The sequence below is a fragment of the Hetaerina americana genome, unplaced genomic scaffold, assembly GCF_022747635.1.
Source record: "Hetaerina americana unplaced genomic scaffold, ioHetAmer1.1.p SCAF_7, whole genome shotgun sequence".
Lineage (NCBI taxonomy): Eukaryota > Metazoa > Arthropoda > Insecta > Odonata > Calopterygidae > Hetaerina > Hetaerina americana.
Window position 1 is genome coordinate 17060345 of NW_027287316.1, and position 17360 is coordinate 17077704.

General features: G+C 36.5%; 2 protein-coding genes across 5 annotated transcripts in view; one reads left to right on the top strand and one right to left on the bottom strand.

The window, feature by feature from the left end:
• fwd (phosphatidylinositol 4-kinase beta fwd) overlaps positions 1–13665 on the bottom strand; it is a 38454-nt gene extending 24789 nt beyond the window's left edge. Inside the window, exons 1-6 of one of the 3 annotated variants that reach the window (XM_071595085.1) lie at positions 13615–13665; positions 12227–12524; positions 6056–6323; positions 2898–3642; positions 760–877; positions 213–347 (exon numbers count right to left, since the gene is read on the bottom strand). In XM_071595085.1, coding sequence (XP_071451186.1) covers positions 213–347; positions 760–877; positions 2898–3642; positions 6056–6323; positions 12227–12420 — 1460 coding nt within the window. In that variant the 5' untranslated portion in view covers positions 12421–12524; positions 13615–13665. Of the gene's footprint in view, positions 1–212; positions 348–759; positions 878–2897; positions 3643–6055; positions 6324–12226; positions 12525–13328; positions 13568–13614 lie in introns of those variants that run through there. The other 2 variants (XM_071595087.1, XM_071595086.1) reach the window with 2 other exon arrangements.
• Positions 13666–13762: 97 nt separating this feature from the next.
• On the top strand, positions 13763–15750 carry Pdhb (Pyruvate dehydrogenase E1 beta subunit). 2 transcript variants are annotated; one of them, XM_071595089.1, is made up of 2 exons: positions 13763–13887; positions 14128–15750. In XM_071595089.1, exon 2 carries the CDS (start codon positions 14268–14270, stop codon positions 15336–15338), a length of 1071 nt encoding a protein of 356 aa, XP_071451190.1. In that variant the 5' UTR covers positions 13763–13887; positions 14128–14267; the 3' UTR covers positions 15339–15750. The 2 variants fall into 2 exon arrangements, with proteins under 2 accessions (XP_071451190.1, XP_071451189.1); XM_071595088.1 differs by lacking the exon at positions 13763–13887 and adding an exon at positions 13894–14045.
• Positions 15751–17360: the final 1610 nt, after the last annotated feature.

Sequence of the window (17360 nt, forward strand, 5' to 3'; positions counted from 1 at the left end):
TAAACCTTCTATACTTCAGTAAAAAATTGTCAATATTCCACTACATATTTTCTGGAAACTATTATGACAGACCATTTTCTAATGAGTTCTACAAGATGAATACTAACTATGAACTAATATTTCAGCATTTACACTTTAATTGCATCCTAGCATTTCTCTTCTTGCACTGTTTTATGCACTAATGGGTTCAATAACCCATTTCCAGTATTTACCAGAGCTCATCAGCAAGAATGCTGTTCCGCAAGCGTGTGCCATAAGGAATTTTCTTGGTGGGTAGCGAAGTGTCTGACTTATAAGCATCCAGGAGCCAAGCACATCGAAATGCAAAGTCAACTGACTTCCGACACCTGTAAACAAGAATTCTATTATACAAAATATAACAAAATAACTACAAATTTGAAAAAAATTGCATGGATGACAACAACATGTAAAAAAATAGCTGATAGATATTGATAATTAAAACTGTAGCTTGTGATATTATCCTTGCTGATTGGTGCAGCCTGAGAGTCATAATTAGTTTTAAATGTATTTTAACCATACCTGAAAATACAAAAAGAGATTTTTATTGCTGAGAACAGCTTTTAATTCTTGAATAAAAGAGCTCAATGTGGCTGATTAAAAAATAGCAAAGGAATATAGGGGCACATGGCATCCCTATTATAACAAACAGTAATTTATCGTCTAGATAACACTACACTAGACTAAAACTAAATCATGGAAATACTGTTACAACACCACAATTTTTGTAACTGTAAATACCTGTGTAAGAGGTAAGGGTGTATTGCTTCTGCAACATCTCGCATTTGAATGTACATGGTGACTAACTGAGGCAGGAAAAAATCCACTTCATTATCCGGAAAACTGAACATCTTGTTAGCTATAGAGAAAAAAATCACAATCACTGATAGCACACAAAACTATTTTCCTGACAATGACATTCATAGTACAGTGTGACTTCTACATTAATGCGTACACTTCTCAGTATAACACCCTTGGCAAGCAAGAGCATTGTTTATTTACATTTACTTGACTTTTTATTTTGTACTTTCCTTTGGAGGAATTGACAGCATAAATGGTTTTCTTTGAATTGAGACATCATTGAGGATTTGCCTCTAACTTCTGTTTAAATTTTACGCCACAAAATGTTTTAACTAGGTATTTTAAACATGTCTGCCAATAAAAATACTACATTAATTGCTGAGAGACTGGAACAGTAATAATGAAACAGGGATATTTCATTATAAGTAATGAGTGTTTAATTGAAACAGCCAATTACTTAAATGAAAGCGAAAAATGCTATTTTGTTTCAGTTAAACAAATTGACCTCTACTGGAATCACTTTAACAGGATAATGAGTCTCAGATGAGTAGATAGGGTATTAATTTACACAATTCTTGGAATAAATTTTTCCCATGGATATGTAACATTCATTACATTTTGACAAGATAAGACCCTCATGATGAATTCAAAATATTTTTCTGTTAAACTTTCCTTTTCACAACAGCAATGCACACACATCCTTGGTTACTATCCTAACCAGCCCTCCACAGAGTTGGTCAAAGCCAATGGAAATAAATGGTTTCCAACTTTCAGCCTCCATTTTCCACCTAAAACTCTTCCACTTTCATCTACATTCTTCCCTAGATTATTCTTGTCATTAGCTTTGATTCAAAGCCCCTTATGCTTATTGTTCAAAATGTTTTATATTTTTCTGCCATTTCCTTTTTGGGGCCATCACTTACTTCTTTAATTTCATCAGTATTTTATCTCTCACATAACTATTGCACACATACTAGGTAGTAGTAAGATGTTATCTTGATTTTTAAAAATATTTTTATCAGTATTTTAAATTATTTTCTTGACGTGAAACTATTATAAAATGGTTTTAAACATTGTTTGCACATCTAATTCCAGAAAACAAGTTGAATTTTGTGGTGTTATTTCTGATAGCTTTGATGTCCATCGGATAAGACGTTAAACTGCGGACCCCTTGGTGCCTTTCAACCAGAGTAGGCTAATGCCGATGCCAGGTTTCTCTCCACTTCCTTTCCCATCCATCCTGAATGGCACAAATGGCCTTGGTTGTCAGTTGCCTCCCATAAAAAAAACTACTACTACTTCTAGCAGTTTTAGGTTTTTCTTCCCTGCTGATTGCCTCTTCAGGATTAAAGCTTGCTTAAACCATTATTTTTCATTTTGTAAAAAATTTTTGAAAGATTAAGAGCTAAATGAGAGATCACATACCTTTCACTAGCCCCTTGAGACAGAGTCTTATTTAAAATGATGGTGGTACGCTTCTTTTAGAGTCAAAACTTTATCTCACTGAATCAATTTTTCACAATAAAAATATGTAGGATCAAAACTGAGTCAAAATTCAATGATAAACGTACCTTAATAGAATTTATCACAGTGATACACATTGGTCAAAATGTAGGTTCTCCCAAAACCCGGCAAATTGAATACTCTAATTTAGATTTAAAATTGTTATCTATGATTGCAGGATATATTATGAGCATACATATGTGGGTATTATGGGTTGAGAGGAAACCATTGCAATCTCCTACCAAGAGCAATTCAACTTCCACAGCATAATATCACCACTAAGTAGGGCAGCTTATCACTAATGTTAATAGGACCAAAAGGTGACTAGGGTCAGTGAACTTTTATCTTCAAACAACCAGTTATACACAACATTACCTAAATATGTTACCTCATTAAGATAATCACTGAATTTTGAGTCACCAACATTCATAGCATTGACATTATTACATCCCGCTCTTTAGTATGAGAACTATTATTAATTAATGTATTTTATATATATAATGAATCTATCAATACTACTGCTCAAAGTAAACAGTATCATTCAAATTATTATAGCTAACAAAATAATTACTAACCTAGATAGCTCTGGACACCTGGCTCCTTTGACTTAAATAGGTATGACACGGCCATTGATATATTAAAAGCATCGCACTGGAAGAGCCTCAGAAGAAGGTTTCCTTTGGTTATTCCTCCACTCTGGCCAGCAGCACGAGAATCACCCAAGCACGTACCCTTGCCATCAACACCTCTTGGCTTCCCTGGCGTACCTAATGCAGAAGTCCTAGAGGGGGCCACCATTTTGTCAACTGTAGGACTTAGGGGATCGCATGGATGTTCTGACACACCACCGTCACACTCATCCTCAGCAGGTTCTCTGCAAGCACATTCACCTGACTCATCATCATCAACCCTTTCCACCTCATCGTTGCTAACTTTAACACTCTCCTCCACAATCTCTTCCTCTCCATCGCAGTCCAAACTTTCTGTACTGAGTCCTCGGGAGCCTGGTTCTTCATGTGACGTTGAAGAAGGCGTCCCACGTGCTGGAGCAGATGCATCATCTCCTGAAGAACCGAAAATTCCACTGTCATCAGAGCCAAGGATACCACGCCGTAGAACCCAACCTGGTTCAGGACAGGGACCACCAGGGAGGGGAGGCACTGAGGGGCAACGTGAAGTGCGAGTGGTTATCGAGGACGAAGATGACACAGAACTTGTAGATGAGGAAGCGGATGATGGTTTGACTGATGGTGGTGGCGGAGATGATGATTGCTGTCGAGGTAATACCCCAGGGGAAGTGCTCCCAGTGCTACTTCCACCCTGCACACAAAAAAATTTGCATTTAGTAATTTCAATCAAGCCACAATGGGATCATAGTATTTATATTATGATATCCATTATTGAAATAGAAAGAAAGATTCGTACTTTTCCACAGATTTTATTATACGGCACGACGCATTTCACCAACTTGCGGCATCATCAGGTACCTGATGATGCCGCAAGTCGGTGAAACGCGTCGTGCCGTATAATAAAATCTGTGGAAAAGTACGAGTCTTTCTTTCTATTTCAATAATGGATATCAATTACTTCCACGAAGTGAAGCATGAAACAATAGAATATATTTATATTATGAGATCACCTCCTACGTAATCATTCACTTTCTGTCCTTTAGCTGATGATCTTATCTTAAGTACAACCTAAGCTACATGTAAAATTTAACCTTTTGTTCTATAGTCCTCACATATTGTTTTGGTGGCCTTTTCCTTTCTTGCATGGGAACTAAATCTGATTTGCAAAAATCATCCGGTCAAATTCCTCACTCACAGATGATTTATGGGTTATGAATCAACCCATAACAATTCTTCTCTCCATGTTTTCCTAGACCCATTAGTAGTACCCCTAGGATATCTATCCATACAACCTTATTTGATTTCAATGACCTTAACATTATCTGCCATCTTCATATTGAGTTCAGAAACTTTTCAGACAACCGTCATACTACCTTGATCAAAAAGTTCCCGGAATAACCACCGTGTGGCGCTCCCATCGTTCCAATTTGAGTTCTGTTTTTTTTGTTAAATTGGTACATCTGTTGTTGATATTCCCTTTAAATCTTAGTGTCATAACTTGACATTTGCAAAAGTTACGTAGCCAAGAGTACATCTATCTCTGTGTGTGTTGGCGATTTTTTACAATTGCAGAAATGGATTTAAATTTGCAACAACGAACTTGTATTAAATTTTGCGTAAAAAACGGATTTAGTGGCGCACGGACGTTGGAAATGTTGGAAAAGTGTTTCGGCAACGATTCTCTAAAAAAAACGGTCGTTTACCAGTGGCACGAGCGGTTCAGAAGTGGTCGTGAGTCAATCGAAGATGATGAACGCAGTGGCAGACCATCGACATCGAAAGTCGGTGAAAAAATTGATAAAGTAAAAGAAATGTTGGTCAATAACCGCAAATTAACCATCAGAGAAATAGCGGAGGACTTGAACATTGCCTATGGATCCGCCCAAGACATTGTGGTTAATGATTTGGGTTTCCGTCGTGTAGCAGCAAAGTTGGTGCCAAAAGACCTCAATTTCATGCAAAAAAGAGACCTTGTTGACGTCGCAAAAGACATGATTTGCGAGGCTGAATCCGATCCCACATTCATCAAAAGGATCATTACTGGAGACGAGACGTGGGTTTATGAGTACGACACGCAATCCAGACATCAGGCAAGTGAATGGCGTTCACCAAATGAGCCGAGACCAAAAAAACCACGTCGTTTTCAGTCAAAAAAGAAGGCAATGCTGACGGTTTTCATGGATTACAACGGTGTAGTGCATCATGAATTTTTGCCAGAAGGCCAGACAGTAAACAAAGAGTATTATTTGGGCGTTATGAGACGTTTGCGTGAAGCAATTCGCCGAAAGAGACCAGAAATGTGGGCAGAAAACTCGTGGATTTTGCACCATGATAACGCACCGTCGCACAGTGCTATCATTATTCGTAATTTTTTGACGAAAAATGCAACAAATACCATCCAACAGCCACCGAATTCACCTGATTTGGCTCCCTGTGACTTCTTTCTGTTCAATCGAGTTAAAAAACCATTACGGGGAACGCGTTTTAGCAGCCGAGAGGAAGTAATGGAAAAATCGCAGGAAGCACTGATGGACATACCGAAAACCGAATATAAAAAATGTTTCGAGGATTGGATCAAGCGCTGGCATAAGTGTGTTGCAGTCGATGGGGATTACTTTGAAGGGGACAATATAGATTTAGATGAATAAACTTGTATTTTTAATTTTCTGAATAAATTCCGGGAAATTTTTGATCAAGGTAGTATGTCTCATACATGGCCCTCTTCTGAGCTCTGCTTCTTCAGCCCAAAGATATGATGTTTACAGTGAATCATGCAAAGGGCTTAACTTTTAACCATGGCTAACATACCAATACATGTATTAATTGTAGTATTGGACCAACTATAAACAAAAAATTATGCTGAGTTTTGTAATGAATACTAAAAATAATAAACAACTTCAGGGTGTAGAAATAGAGGCCATTACATTTAAAATTCACAAATGCAAATGAAATTTATCCAATAAAAAATTCTTCAAATTGTACAACTACTTATATTACCTGAACATATGTTCGGTAAAACCATTTACTGGCAGTTTTTTGAACGAAAAAAGATATTACACACCGTAAATTATGATCACCATGATATGAGAAAACTGGAGACTTACGGTTCCGGGTGAGATCAGCAGCAATCCACCCTTCATGGGAGATTCGCACTCTGGGCTTGGTGTGACATCTACCTCAGGTATGCGCTGAAGTGCTGAGTCCAGACTTCGATTCCTGTGGTGAAGGGTCGTGGTGCCGGGTGGCAGAGGTGGGGGGGGTGGAGGCCCTGAATGTGCAGAGGCCCCTTGTGGGACTGGTTGCCCAAGACGAGCTGGTGATGCTCCTGCCTGCACAGCTTGCACCGCAGGGGGAAGGATAATGCCCATTGACCTTATAAAAGGAAAGATTAGGATAATTGTCGACACGCATTTAACAATAACATGGTGAAAAGAAATATCTGCGATATATAACAACTAATTACATCATAAGTTATTGCAATGCAACTCATCACACTTAAGATGGTGTAAAAAAGAAAATATAAAGTATATCCCTGACTTATATCAAGCGAAATCTGATTGGATACTAAGGATTTAAATCCATACTAATTTATACTAAAACAGGCCACAAGATTCTTATTCTCATAATCAAAGAGTTTTCCAGAAGAAAAGATCAATTTCCTCGGCAGGTTTAACAGAATGGGAGTTTAGCCAATTATTTATCTGAATTACTTTTTTTATTTATTTAATGACATCCAAGTAAAATCCCAAATGTGGTATTCTATTTCAATTCAAACTAGTATGGAATGAACACAATTAAGCAAGATACATTAAGTACTCTTGTAAATCTCAGATTCATGAAATTTAAAATATCTACAAACCTTTTCATAATAAGCTTGTAGAGTCATTTTAAAAACCCCTATAATAAATACTGTAATAAAAGAGTATAGGAGTAGAAATTTAACTACTAGCCTGCCAAGGTACTTGGATGTGATCATACATAAAATTGATGAAATCAGGAACACAACAGGGGGAAATAGGGACATACAAGTTTTAGATTAACCACATACACCTCAATAGAAAGGGCACTTACAAAAGAAAATGATTAGAAAAAAATTATGGTTGGTATTAAATTGATGGTGGACTGAAAAACTGTATCTTCCCTGGAGAGAAATCACTCTATGAACAAAATCTGCCGAGAAAGACTGGGTTTTCTAGTCAACACATGTGTGGCCAGCACATTATTTCCCTGAGTTTTCCTTTTTATGACCCAAGATTTGGATAGCTTTTAATAATGCACCATAACATATTGCATTACTATGTCTATCAAAAGCTTTTTTGAATCTGCAAGGTAAAATGAAGGAATTGTCTAAGCATAAGCAGAGGATAATATCTATTCTTGAATAGATATTAACTTAGAATATTTCTTCCCCTAGGGTAAAGTGGATTCAGTAAAAGACATATTTAAGAATGTGATAATCGTGACAGTGGGGTTTTTTAATGACATAAAATCAATATATCAATGGCATTTAATAAAATATTCTTGCGAGATAAGATAAATTGTGAGCAAAAAGTGTAAAAGCATTTTTTAGATACATAATGGTTCAAGCACCATGTAACTGACTACATTGGCTTAATCAGGTAATTAAAATGCTGCCTCACAGAAAATTCAACATTTTATGATTTTCACTAATTATATGTTTTTTTGGAGAAGCACAATGGCTAAAGATTGAAAATAAAACAAAAGAACCAACAAAAGAACCATTTATAAAGGATACTTTCACTAAAATATAATTTACCCTTAATCTAATATGAAATTCTGCACATCTGGTTAACAATATTGCTGTTCCAAAAAAAACATGCACTGAGATATGGAATCACACAAACAACAATCAGAACATGGCTAGGGCAGGTCCAGGACCTCAATACAGGCATGTATTTGCATCCAAATTTCTAAGTCAAATTTTGTTCATAAAAACAATACTTTCACCTATATTACAAATAGAAATTACAAAAAAGTGACTTTATTATTTGAAAGTGATATCTTCAAATTTCAGTAAATATTCTGGCCTAATTATACAAGAGAACATTTGAAAAATTAAAGTGGAGGGAAATAACCAGTTTCCTTCAGGAAACTGAGATAAAGGGGAATTTTGCAAATAAGAAACACTCAGCATTTACAAAAAAAATGTCAGCAAGTGAATTGAATTCTTCTTAGGCATGCAAGTTTTCAATGGCATGCATGTTGCTTAATGCCTACTTTTGTTCAAGACAAAAAAAAATCCTGAATATATTTACACAAAATAGACATGTTCTCTCTACTACCTACACATAAACAAAATTATTTCTCAATTTTAAATTACAATAGAAATCGTTAAAAAATGTATCAAGGTGGAGACAAAACAAATTTGCTTCTCTGCCCTAATTAATCTGCTCACCCCTTACCCTCAAAGATAACAAGTTTCACTCGTCAAACTGTTCGTAAATAGGGAAATATTAACATAAAACCCATCTACTATAGTTTATGTTCTCAAAGTCTAATGTTAAAATTGGCAAATGTATGTTAATTTTACAGGCATCAACGGTTCATTCAAAACCATTTAAGGTTACGATACAAATTTCATGTAGATTATGCATATGGTTTGAAAGCATTCATTTTGTACATTTTTCGGCTTTGATTAACTAATTCCAGAGCTTTGTGAGAGAGACACAGCATAGATGTGGCGGTGCTTTTGTTTGATTCTCCTCTCCATGAGACAATTATGACTTCCACAAGAAAAGCCTTTCAAGCAGGCGGTGATTAGTTGAAGTCTCAATCACTTTCACTCCACCTTTACTTGCCAAGATAAGTTGATGGAGTAAAAAAGTTGCTTCTTTTTTGACTTGACGTCATTCCATTGCTCTGGAAACTACTATGTCATTTATTTCTGGAATGGTTGCACATTCATACTTGGATCTGACTGCTTTCGAAGGCAAAAGGACCATTTTTCAAAGGCCAATACAGCTAATCAATAACTATCATAGAATATTTTTTAAGGATTTTCCTATTCAGTTTTATTAAAATGTGATGGATCACTGCCTATGATACATATTTCTATGTGATCAAGAAAGGAATAATTCTGTATGTAAAATTCCAAATATAAAGCTGTCACCGGTAAAATCCTAAAGTCATGGTTTTAAAACGTCCCACCGCACAAGCCAAAAATATCAGGAGATTAACTTCTATCAGTGAAAAAGACAAAAAACAAGCCCCTTTTCTAATCTCCCTCTCTTAAAAAAAAAACAATTTCTTCTTAAAGCTGGCCTAATAAGTATAATGTGGAGCATTTAACTGATAAGCTTAAGCTTTTTCACTAGTCATGTGGGAGAGATGACTCAGGTCTTCATGAACAAAGGCATATGTTATACACCATAAATAATATCTCACAAATGGAAAAAACAGTGAGAACAGAGTTGTGGTAATTAAACCCAGCCCCTTCAGCATATCCCCAAAATATAAAATTTTCAAATTACTATTCTATTCAACTGCACAACAAGCAAAGATAAGAACAATACAACTCCTCATCAACATGGAGCCGAAAAGGCCACAAGTTCTTACAATTAGAACAAAATATTCATTGAACTTTAGGCTGGATGTTTCAAGTAGAGTCTAAGAAGATTATAACCCCCTGCCCTACTTTAACTTGCACCAAATTCCAAAACCATCCCAATATAAGTAAATTCATCTCAATACTCTAACAGCTTTTACAGAATCACACATCTATGCTCTGAATTCAAATCCCACAACTTGTGCTGCCAGAAGCACTGAAAATGTCTTACATATTTAACATTTACCTTTTTAATATATGTATAATTTAATTTGTCATATAGCTTCATCAAGCACATAATCGAGAGCATAAAACTATTACTTTTACCTAGTAAAAAGGGTATATGTGGCCAACATAAGGGTAGAAAAAGAGAAGATTCTTTGAGAGGGACGTACCTACTTGATGTCTATTACAGACTAATAACAGAGAGAATAAAAGTGGTTTTCTGGTTCTCATATCTTCACCCATGTACTTTTCCAGAAGAAGTTGATTATGCAGTGCTGGTCAAGCAATAGATTGATGGTTAAAAGCGCAAGTTACTTGTCCAATATAATGAGACATTTTTTACTTGCATTCTAATATTTTGCAGTGTGAGCCTCATTGAGGACTTCATTTAATATTTTCAATTTGTTACCAGGTTTACACAAGCAATGGAATGGGGGATTTCTCAAGTTATTTCAAGTATAACCTTAATTTTAGTTTGACATTATATCACGATTTCTTGTTCTAAGCTTTCTAAGAATGCCATGAATGGCCCTATGCATTCTAAATAATTGTCTCTCATGACAAGGAATACACCTCCATGAGAGCTTACTTTTCTGCAATACATAATCATCTTTTACTAGTGGTTCAATTTCAACACCTGATGAAGTAACATATTGCTTCAGTCTTATCCTTAGTCATATCCTAGTCTGCCATTAATTTGCAGCAAATACACATATCATTATGCATTATATCAAAAATAAGATGTTGCTCTGTAATTTTACATGCCCTTGATCTCTTAAGTACATTCCTTGTATTAAATCTGGGTGCTATTTCCCCAAATTGTAATGCCAGAGGATGGTGCTATAGGCACAAAATTCTACAAACACTATTTACTAGTCAGAAAATTGTTATAATGGTTATTGCTGCTGAGACATTGCAAACTTGTCAAAAATGTTTTTGAAAAGTGAGTTAGAAGCCAGGCTGTTTGAGGTGATATGTATTACATGAGGAGTATTTGATGGTTTACATCAAAGGCTAAACTAAATACATTTTGCACTGAATTTCATATCCTCATGGAAACTTTTTTCCAACGACTTCATGAAGCCCTAACAGTTTGAAATTTTCTTTTTTTATAAATAATAACAAAAGGATGGGTTACAATGTATGCAGTCTGTGGTTTAATGATATTTTGTATCATACTTAGGGCTCATGAGTGCAATAGCATGTCGTGCCAGGGTGCATCAAAAACTACCTACAGCCGGTAGACTACTGCTAATAATAAAAAAGTAAAAGTCATTGTTAGTTTTGGTATCACAGGTATGTTTTCATGGGTGAAGGCAAAGTATTAATATCCAGGATCTCATTCTATAGGTTGAATTGAAGTGGCAAAATACCATCAACATGCAAATACCATTGATTCTGCACTGAGGTGTCATTACCTAGAATCATTGCCTAAGATGCAGTTACTGAGGTTCAGGTATCAAAGAATCATATCTTGAGTACTGATTTCAAAGTAATAGCATCTATCTTTCTTGCCAAATTGAAACTTAACACAACTACAAATTAATATACAATCTATCATTGCTGTACTTGGGATTTTGTAATGTAGTTACGAGATAATACAGCTCCTCCAAAAGCTAACTGCCTATTAATAAATTTCAAAAAACCACTCGTACATACTCCATTACTCATACAGGTAAAAGTTGACATTTAGATTTAGACAAACACTTTTCCATGAGGCAGACATTATAAAATTTGATGATTGAATTGAACTTCATCACTCTTATCAGTTACAGATTTTACCATAGCTTGCCAACAAGGATAATACATTAATAGAAGACAACAGTTAACATTAATTTTTATACCTTGTAAAATCCAACATACCTCTTGGATTGTACCACCTACTTAACTTCACCTAATAAACTCTAAATGGAACTCAGTTGCCTGACAACAAATGCACATAACTCAAAATGAGTGACTGCTCCCTACTTGGTTGCATTCATTTGTCAACTAAAGTGAGTTATAGCATCACATCAGTGTTTCATTTAACAGAACACCATTGAAAGTTGAATAGACACTTCAAAATAACCCACCAACATAAAGCTTACGAGGGAAACATGTTATAGAAACAAGGATAATTATGGTTCTTGGATGTCAATAAGGTATAAAAGTAAATAAGAATAAAATTACTTGTTCTCCAAATCACAAATGTAATGAATAACCCAAAATACGATGAAATTAAATATTCCTACCTCAGATGGATCACACTTGCCATAGTACTTCTCCAACTATCTAAATATTTCAAAACAAGGGCGCATTGTAACTTCCATTCCGATTATATGAGTCTTCTTTCTCATATATGGTGTAGGATGAGTAATATCAACACAAATACACTGATAAGATATGTTAGCAGGAAAAAATGTCAACACCAAAGAGATAACATAATCTATATCTGCGGGGCATTCCATTTCGTTTATGTTTACAGAGAATGGTAAGAGCTACTCACTTAAAATCAAGGCTGAAGTTACGCTGATGGCTGCCCAACCTAGTCCTACCATGAACAGTTGGAACAGACCCCGGGGATAATCGAGTGCTGCCTTGTGCCCCAGGAAGAGGACGATGCCTCTCCGAAAGCGAGACGGGCGAGTGTGATGGGGAGGTGGTAGGCCCACCACCACTGATGCCCGGCCCATCGCTCATAGCTCATGGAGATTCCGGAAACACCGAATGGTGGGAGGGCTGGACGTCAGGGTGGGGAGGGACTTAGCAAGAGAACAGATCAGCTGCAGTACATTCTGGACATCCTGTGAGGAAGATAGGCACAGGTGATGGTGTAAAATTGCCGCACTGGACTATATGAGTGAGTAGAAATTCAACTGACAACATCAACAAGAATTTTATTGACAACTTCAACAATGACCTAGAAAGTGTTAACACCAAAAAATGTAATGCTTTTGAAGAGCGCAAAAAAGTGAATACTCCCAAAGAAAAAATTAGTTTGGGGGGCTACAATTGATAATTGAGTCAGAACCACATCCCACAGCGCATTCGAATTAGAACTATATATTATACATCCGTGATATTTCGGCAAAACAACTATCTAGATGCTTCCATAAAAATAGCAAAAATTAGGCACGATTCGAATCAAATTTAAAATACACACTACAGTACGTGGCAAAGTCATAGCTGCCAAATGCAAATTTAATCCGGCTTCTAGAATTGATTGAACTAATTAAAATGCTACGCGTCGTCAAATCGACAACGAAAATATCTATGGGTATATTAAACTCAAATAATCAAAACTTAAGAAGTTCATAGTCCTTTCTAAATGAATTGCATAACTAACAAATAATGATCATTGAATTAAGGAATTGACGCTAATTAATAGCTCTATACGGCTCTTCCACCGAACATCACGAGCATCCGCCATTTCGGGAAACTTAATACAACGAATACATTATTTTTTGCAATGAAAATTACTTGAAAAAGGACAAACTTAAATACCCAGGGCCAACCATATTTCCAAACACTATGCTTGGGCGTTTCTACAACATGGGTGTGCCCGGGGAAAAAATAAAACAAAGTATTTCAAAATATCAATGAATTACCCACTGTCTAAAGAAGAAAACACTGATAACCAAAAATTTGCAAAGAGAGATCGGCGACAGAAGTAAATGCGATGGATAAGATGTTTACTCTTCCACATCAACTTCCGTGTTTTGGCATCGCACTTTCTAAACATTACAGACATTGGGGATGTGGAACACGAAGCCTATCAGATATTCACTAATTGCCAGCACCAAAAGTAACTACATAGCACTATATTTTCTTAAACTTTTTACGCATAACATCAGCACAACACAACAATTCGCTCAAGGAAAAAATTACTCTTACAAGAGAAATGCTGTTAGGAATGTGCCAACACCATGGCAGCCATACTGTCGGGGATTAACAGTATGGCCAACTTTGTAGTAAATTGAGCACTCTAATGTTTTGATCAATATAAAGTTTCTGCACATCTTACTGTCAAAATGAGGTACGATTAAATAATAATTTCTAATGATCACCTGATACTCTTTATTGCGATTTTGCATTAAAGTTCCTATAACAATAATAAAGTAGTGCAGTTGTCTCTCTGTCACTTCCAGTCGCAAGGGGTTATTAGTGGTAAGGGCAAATGAAACTGATTATATCATAAAATAGTTCATTGATCATGCGGCATCAAAGATAATTACAAACTTGAATTTCCACTTTCGGCTAATCGAAAATTTGCAAACTCATGGTTTATCTTACCGTATTTGCCTTCCTTATCATAGACGAATATTGTAAGTGGTGAGGTAATGTTTGTATCCCTTAAGAAATGTTCTGTTGATGGAAATAATGTTATGTTCTTAATTTTTTCCACAGCCATTAAACCCCTTGGAAAACTATTAAAAACAGCTGTAAACTACGAACTTTGCTGTTAAGCGAAGTAACGTGAAATTCTGCTCGGCGTTACTGCAAGTTAAGTGAAGGACAAATTCTCTTTGATACTCTAACGTTCAGTCATGAATGTAATCAAATTACCAGCTGTTGGAACGGTGCTGCGAAGATGGATTTCTACTTCGGGGGTGAGTCTTTCTGGAAAACAGGTCACTGTAAGAGATGCCCTAAATGCTGCCTTAGACGAAGAAATGGAAAGAGATGAGCGCGTGTTTCTGCTCGGTGAGGAAGTGGCAATGTACGATGGAGCCTATAAAGTCTCCAGGGGTTTATGGAAAAAGTATGGCGATAAAAGAATATTGGACACGCCGATCACTGAGATGGGATTCGCCGGAATTGCGACTGGAGCTGCAATGGCTGGATTAAGGCCCGTATGCGAATTCATGACTTTCAATTTTTCTATGCAGGCAATTGATCAGGTTATAAATTCCGCTGCCAAAACGTTTTACATGTCCGCAGGACGTGTCAACGTACCTATCGTGTTTCGTGGGCCAAATGGTGCAGCAGCAGGTGTTGCAGCCCAGCACTCTCAATGTTTTGCATCATGGTTTGCCCATTGCCCTGGTTTGAAGGTTGTGTCACCATATTCATCAGAAGATGCTAAGGGTCTTCTAAAATCTGCCATCAGAGATCCGGATCCAGTTATATGTTTGGAGAATGAACTTCTCTACGGAGTTAACTTCCCAATGTCTGATGCCGCTTTGTCCAAGGAATTCCTTGTACCGATTGGTAAAGCAAAATTAGAAAGAGAAGGAAAACACGTCACGTTAGTCGCGCACTCGAGAGCGGTTGGAAAATGCTTGGAGGCGGCAGAAGATCTTGCAGGAGAGGGAATCGAATGTGACGTTATCAACCTTAGGAGTTTACGGCCCCTTGATATGGATGCAATAAATAAATCCGTTGTGAAAACTAATCATTTAATCACAGTACATGAGGGATGGCCCTATGCTGGTATAGGCTCGGAAATTTTGGCTCAAATAATGGAGAGTGATGTGTTTTTTCACTTAGATGCACCAGCAGTAAGAGTGACAGGTGCAGATATACCAATGCCCTATACACAGTCACTCGAAGCAGCAGCCCTGCCGCAGAAGCATGACATCACAGCCACTGTGAAAAAAGTGTTGAATGTACAGTGATTATTGAAGAGTATTGCCATCTTTGTACTCGCCCACTCCCGTGTAGATAATTTATTCAATTTTTGCAGAAGCATGACATCACAGCAACTGTGAAAAGTGTTGCATGTACAGATTAATAATGGGTTTCACCATCTTCGTGTTTGCACTCCCATGTTGATAATTTATTCAGTTTTTGTTATGATACCCTCTGTTTTTTGGACTTATTATTTTGTACTATAAAATTTTATACATGAGATACCTCGTTTGTTAATTTATTGTTAAATATTAGGGACAAAATAAAGCTGGATTCATGCAAAACGCACCACTTAAAATCAAATGTGGGACTTAAAATGGTCGACTGATTCAGATATTTGGAACGACTGTGAGGTGAAAATGTAGTGCTCATAGATTCAAATAAACTCATTTAAAGTTTTGGGCGATGTTGTTATTTTTCTGTTTTAGTTGGTCAATAAAGTTAATCCGAGATGTGCATGTGCTCTACAATGCAGACCCAGATAACATTTCTGTTGTGTCCTCAGTAACATGAAAGACTTAAAATGCACACTTGCAAAAAAATTCATAATGACTACCATTTTTAAAAATGTGATGCCAAATTCTGTAATGATTTGTATGAACAATGACTTTAACTTATATCTTGAGGTTTGCCAACAAATGTGGTTACTTTTTATACATATCTTGTAGTTCTGCCATTAAATTATAAATATCTTTCTCAAGTACAATGTACATTGGATGCACTCAGAAATAAGTATGCTAATGTCTAACTACCATCACCCTAAATTAAGGAATTCTTTGTTCCACCTCCTTATTTGCATCCAATCAACAAGCTCCTTGTTAGGGGAATGAGTCCCCATCCTACATTGATAGTACACAATACTGAAGGGCAAGGTGATCTTGTTTTTATCTCCTCAGTCAGCTATATGTGCACTGGTCAATTTATACCCCACAAACTTCGTTGTATGGTGTAGTGAAGCTAAGGAAATAAACCCATATTAAGGTAAATATTACATTTCTCCATGCAACAACAATATCAAAGAACAATCAGTAAAACGCTGAACAAGGATGTGATAGTTCAGTTGGAAGAGCACTGGGCTACGGACTGGAGCATATGAGTTTGGTTTTGGGTGATACCTCTGGACACCATCGGCTGAGTGATTTTTTAAGCACAAGATCTTCCTGAGAAACCAAAGGTGGCAAAGGGAAAGGAACTGGTATCCCTACCCTGACGTATGAATTCCACAAGCCACTGCATTTGATGTCTACCCAAGTATTAAACTAACCTTTGGGTTGATAATCAGTAAAATGTTGTAAGGGAACTATGGTCATCACAGAACCTAAAGTACAATTTATATACATGACCTTGTAGCTTTGAGAAATAGGTAAAAAAGTCCAATGAAGGGTTCAATTTTTTGTGCACTTCAGTGAAGTGGTGTTAGTTAATACATTTCAAGTTGAGATTTCATCCCCAAGTAGAAATTTAATAATCAAAATGGTGGATTCTTTAACTCTCCATAGGATTGTTCAAACATATTCATACATTCTCATAATCTAAAGCTTGTCATCACCAACCTTGAATAAACATTTATGACTTCCTATATGTGCACAAAGACTTCATAGTTCAGAAGTCCTTCTCATACCGCATCATTATTTACGTGAGATATTGTCTCCCGCAGATGTTCTTCCAATGTATTTATTACGATGGTAGTTAGAAAGATTTTCAGAATCACCAGATGTCAGCGCTAGTGCAATGAGTTTCCCACATAGTAATAGGTAGTCAACTATGAGTAAACATGCAAACGCATCAGTGCTCTGGGAAGAGATCTGCGGTTCGGACACCTCTCTATTGTTGTTCCCATATAGTGATTGGTGAAGATGGAATTGAGAACTGAGCAGTCATTAAATACTTCATAAAGGAAATTCATGCTGACTTTCAATATAAATGTACATATATATATACACACACACAAATATATACATATGCACAAACATAAAGAAACCATAAACAACCCGAGGGTCGGTTGGTAG

Coding starts and splice junctions, on each gene's coding strand:
- Pdhb (XM_071595089.1), top strand. CDS start 14,268: ATGAATGTAATCAAATTACCAGCTGTTGGAACGGTGCTGCGAAGATGG.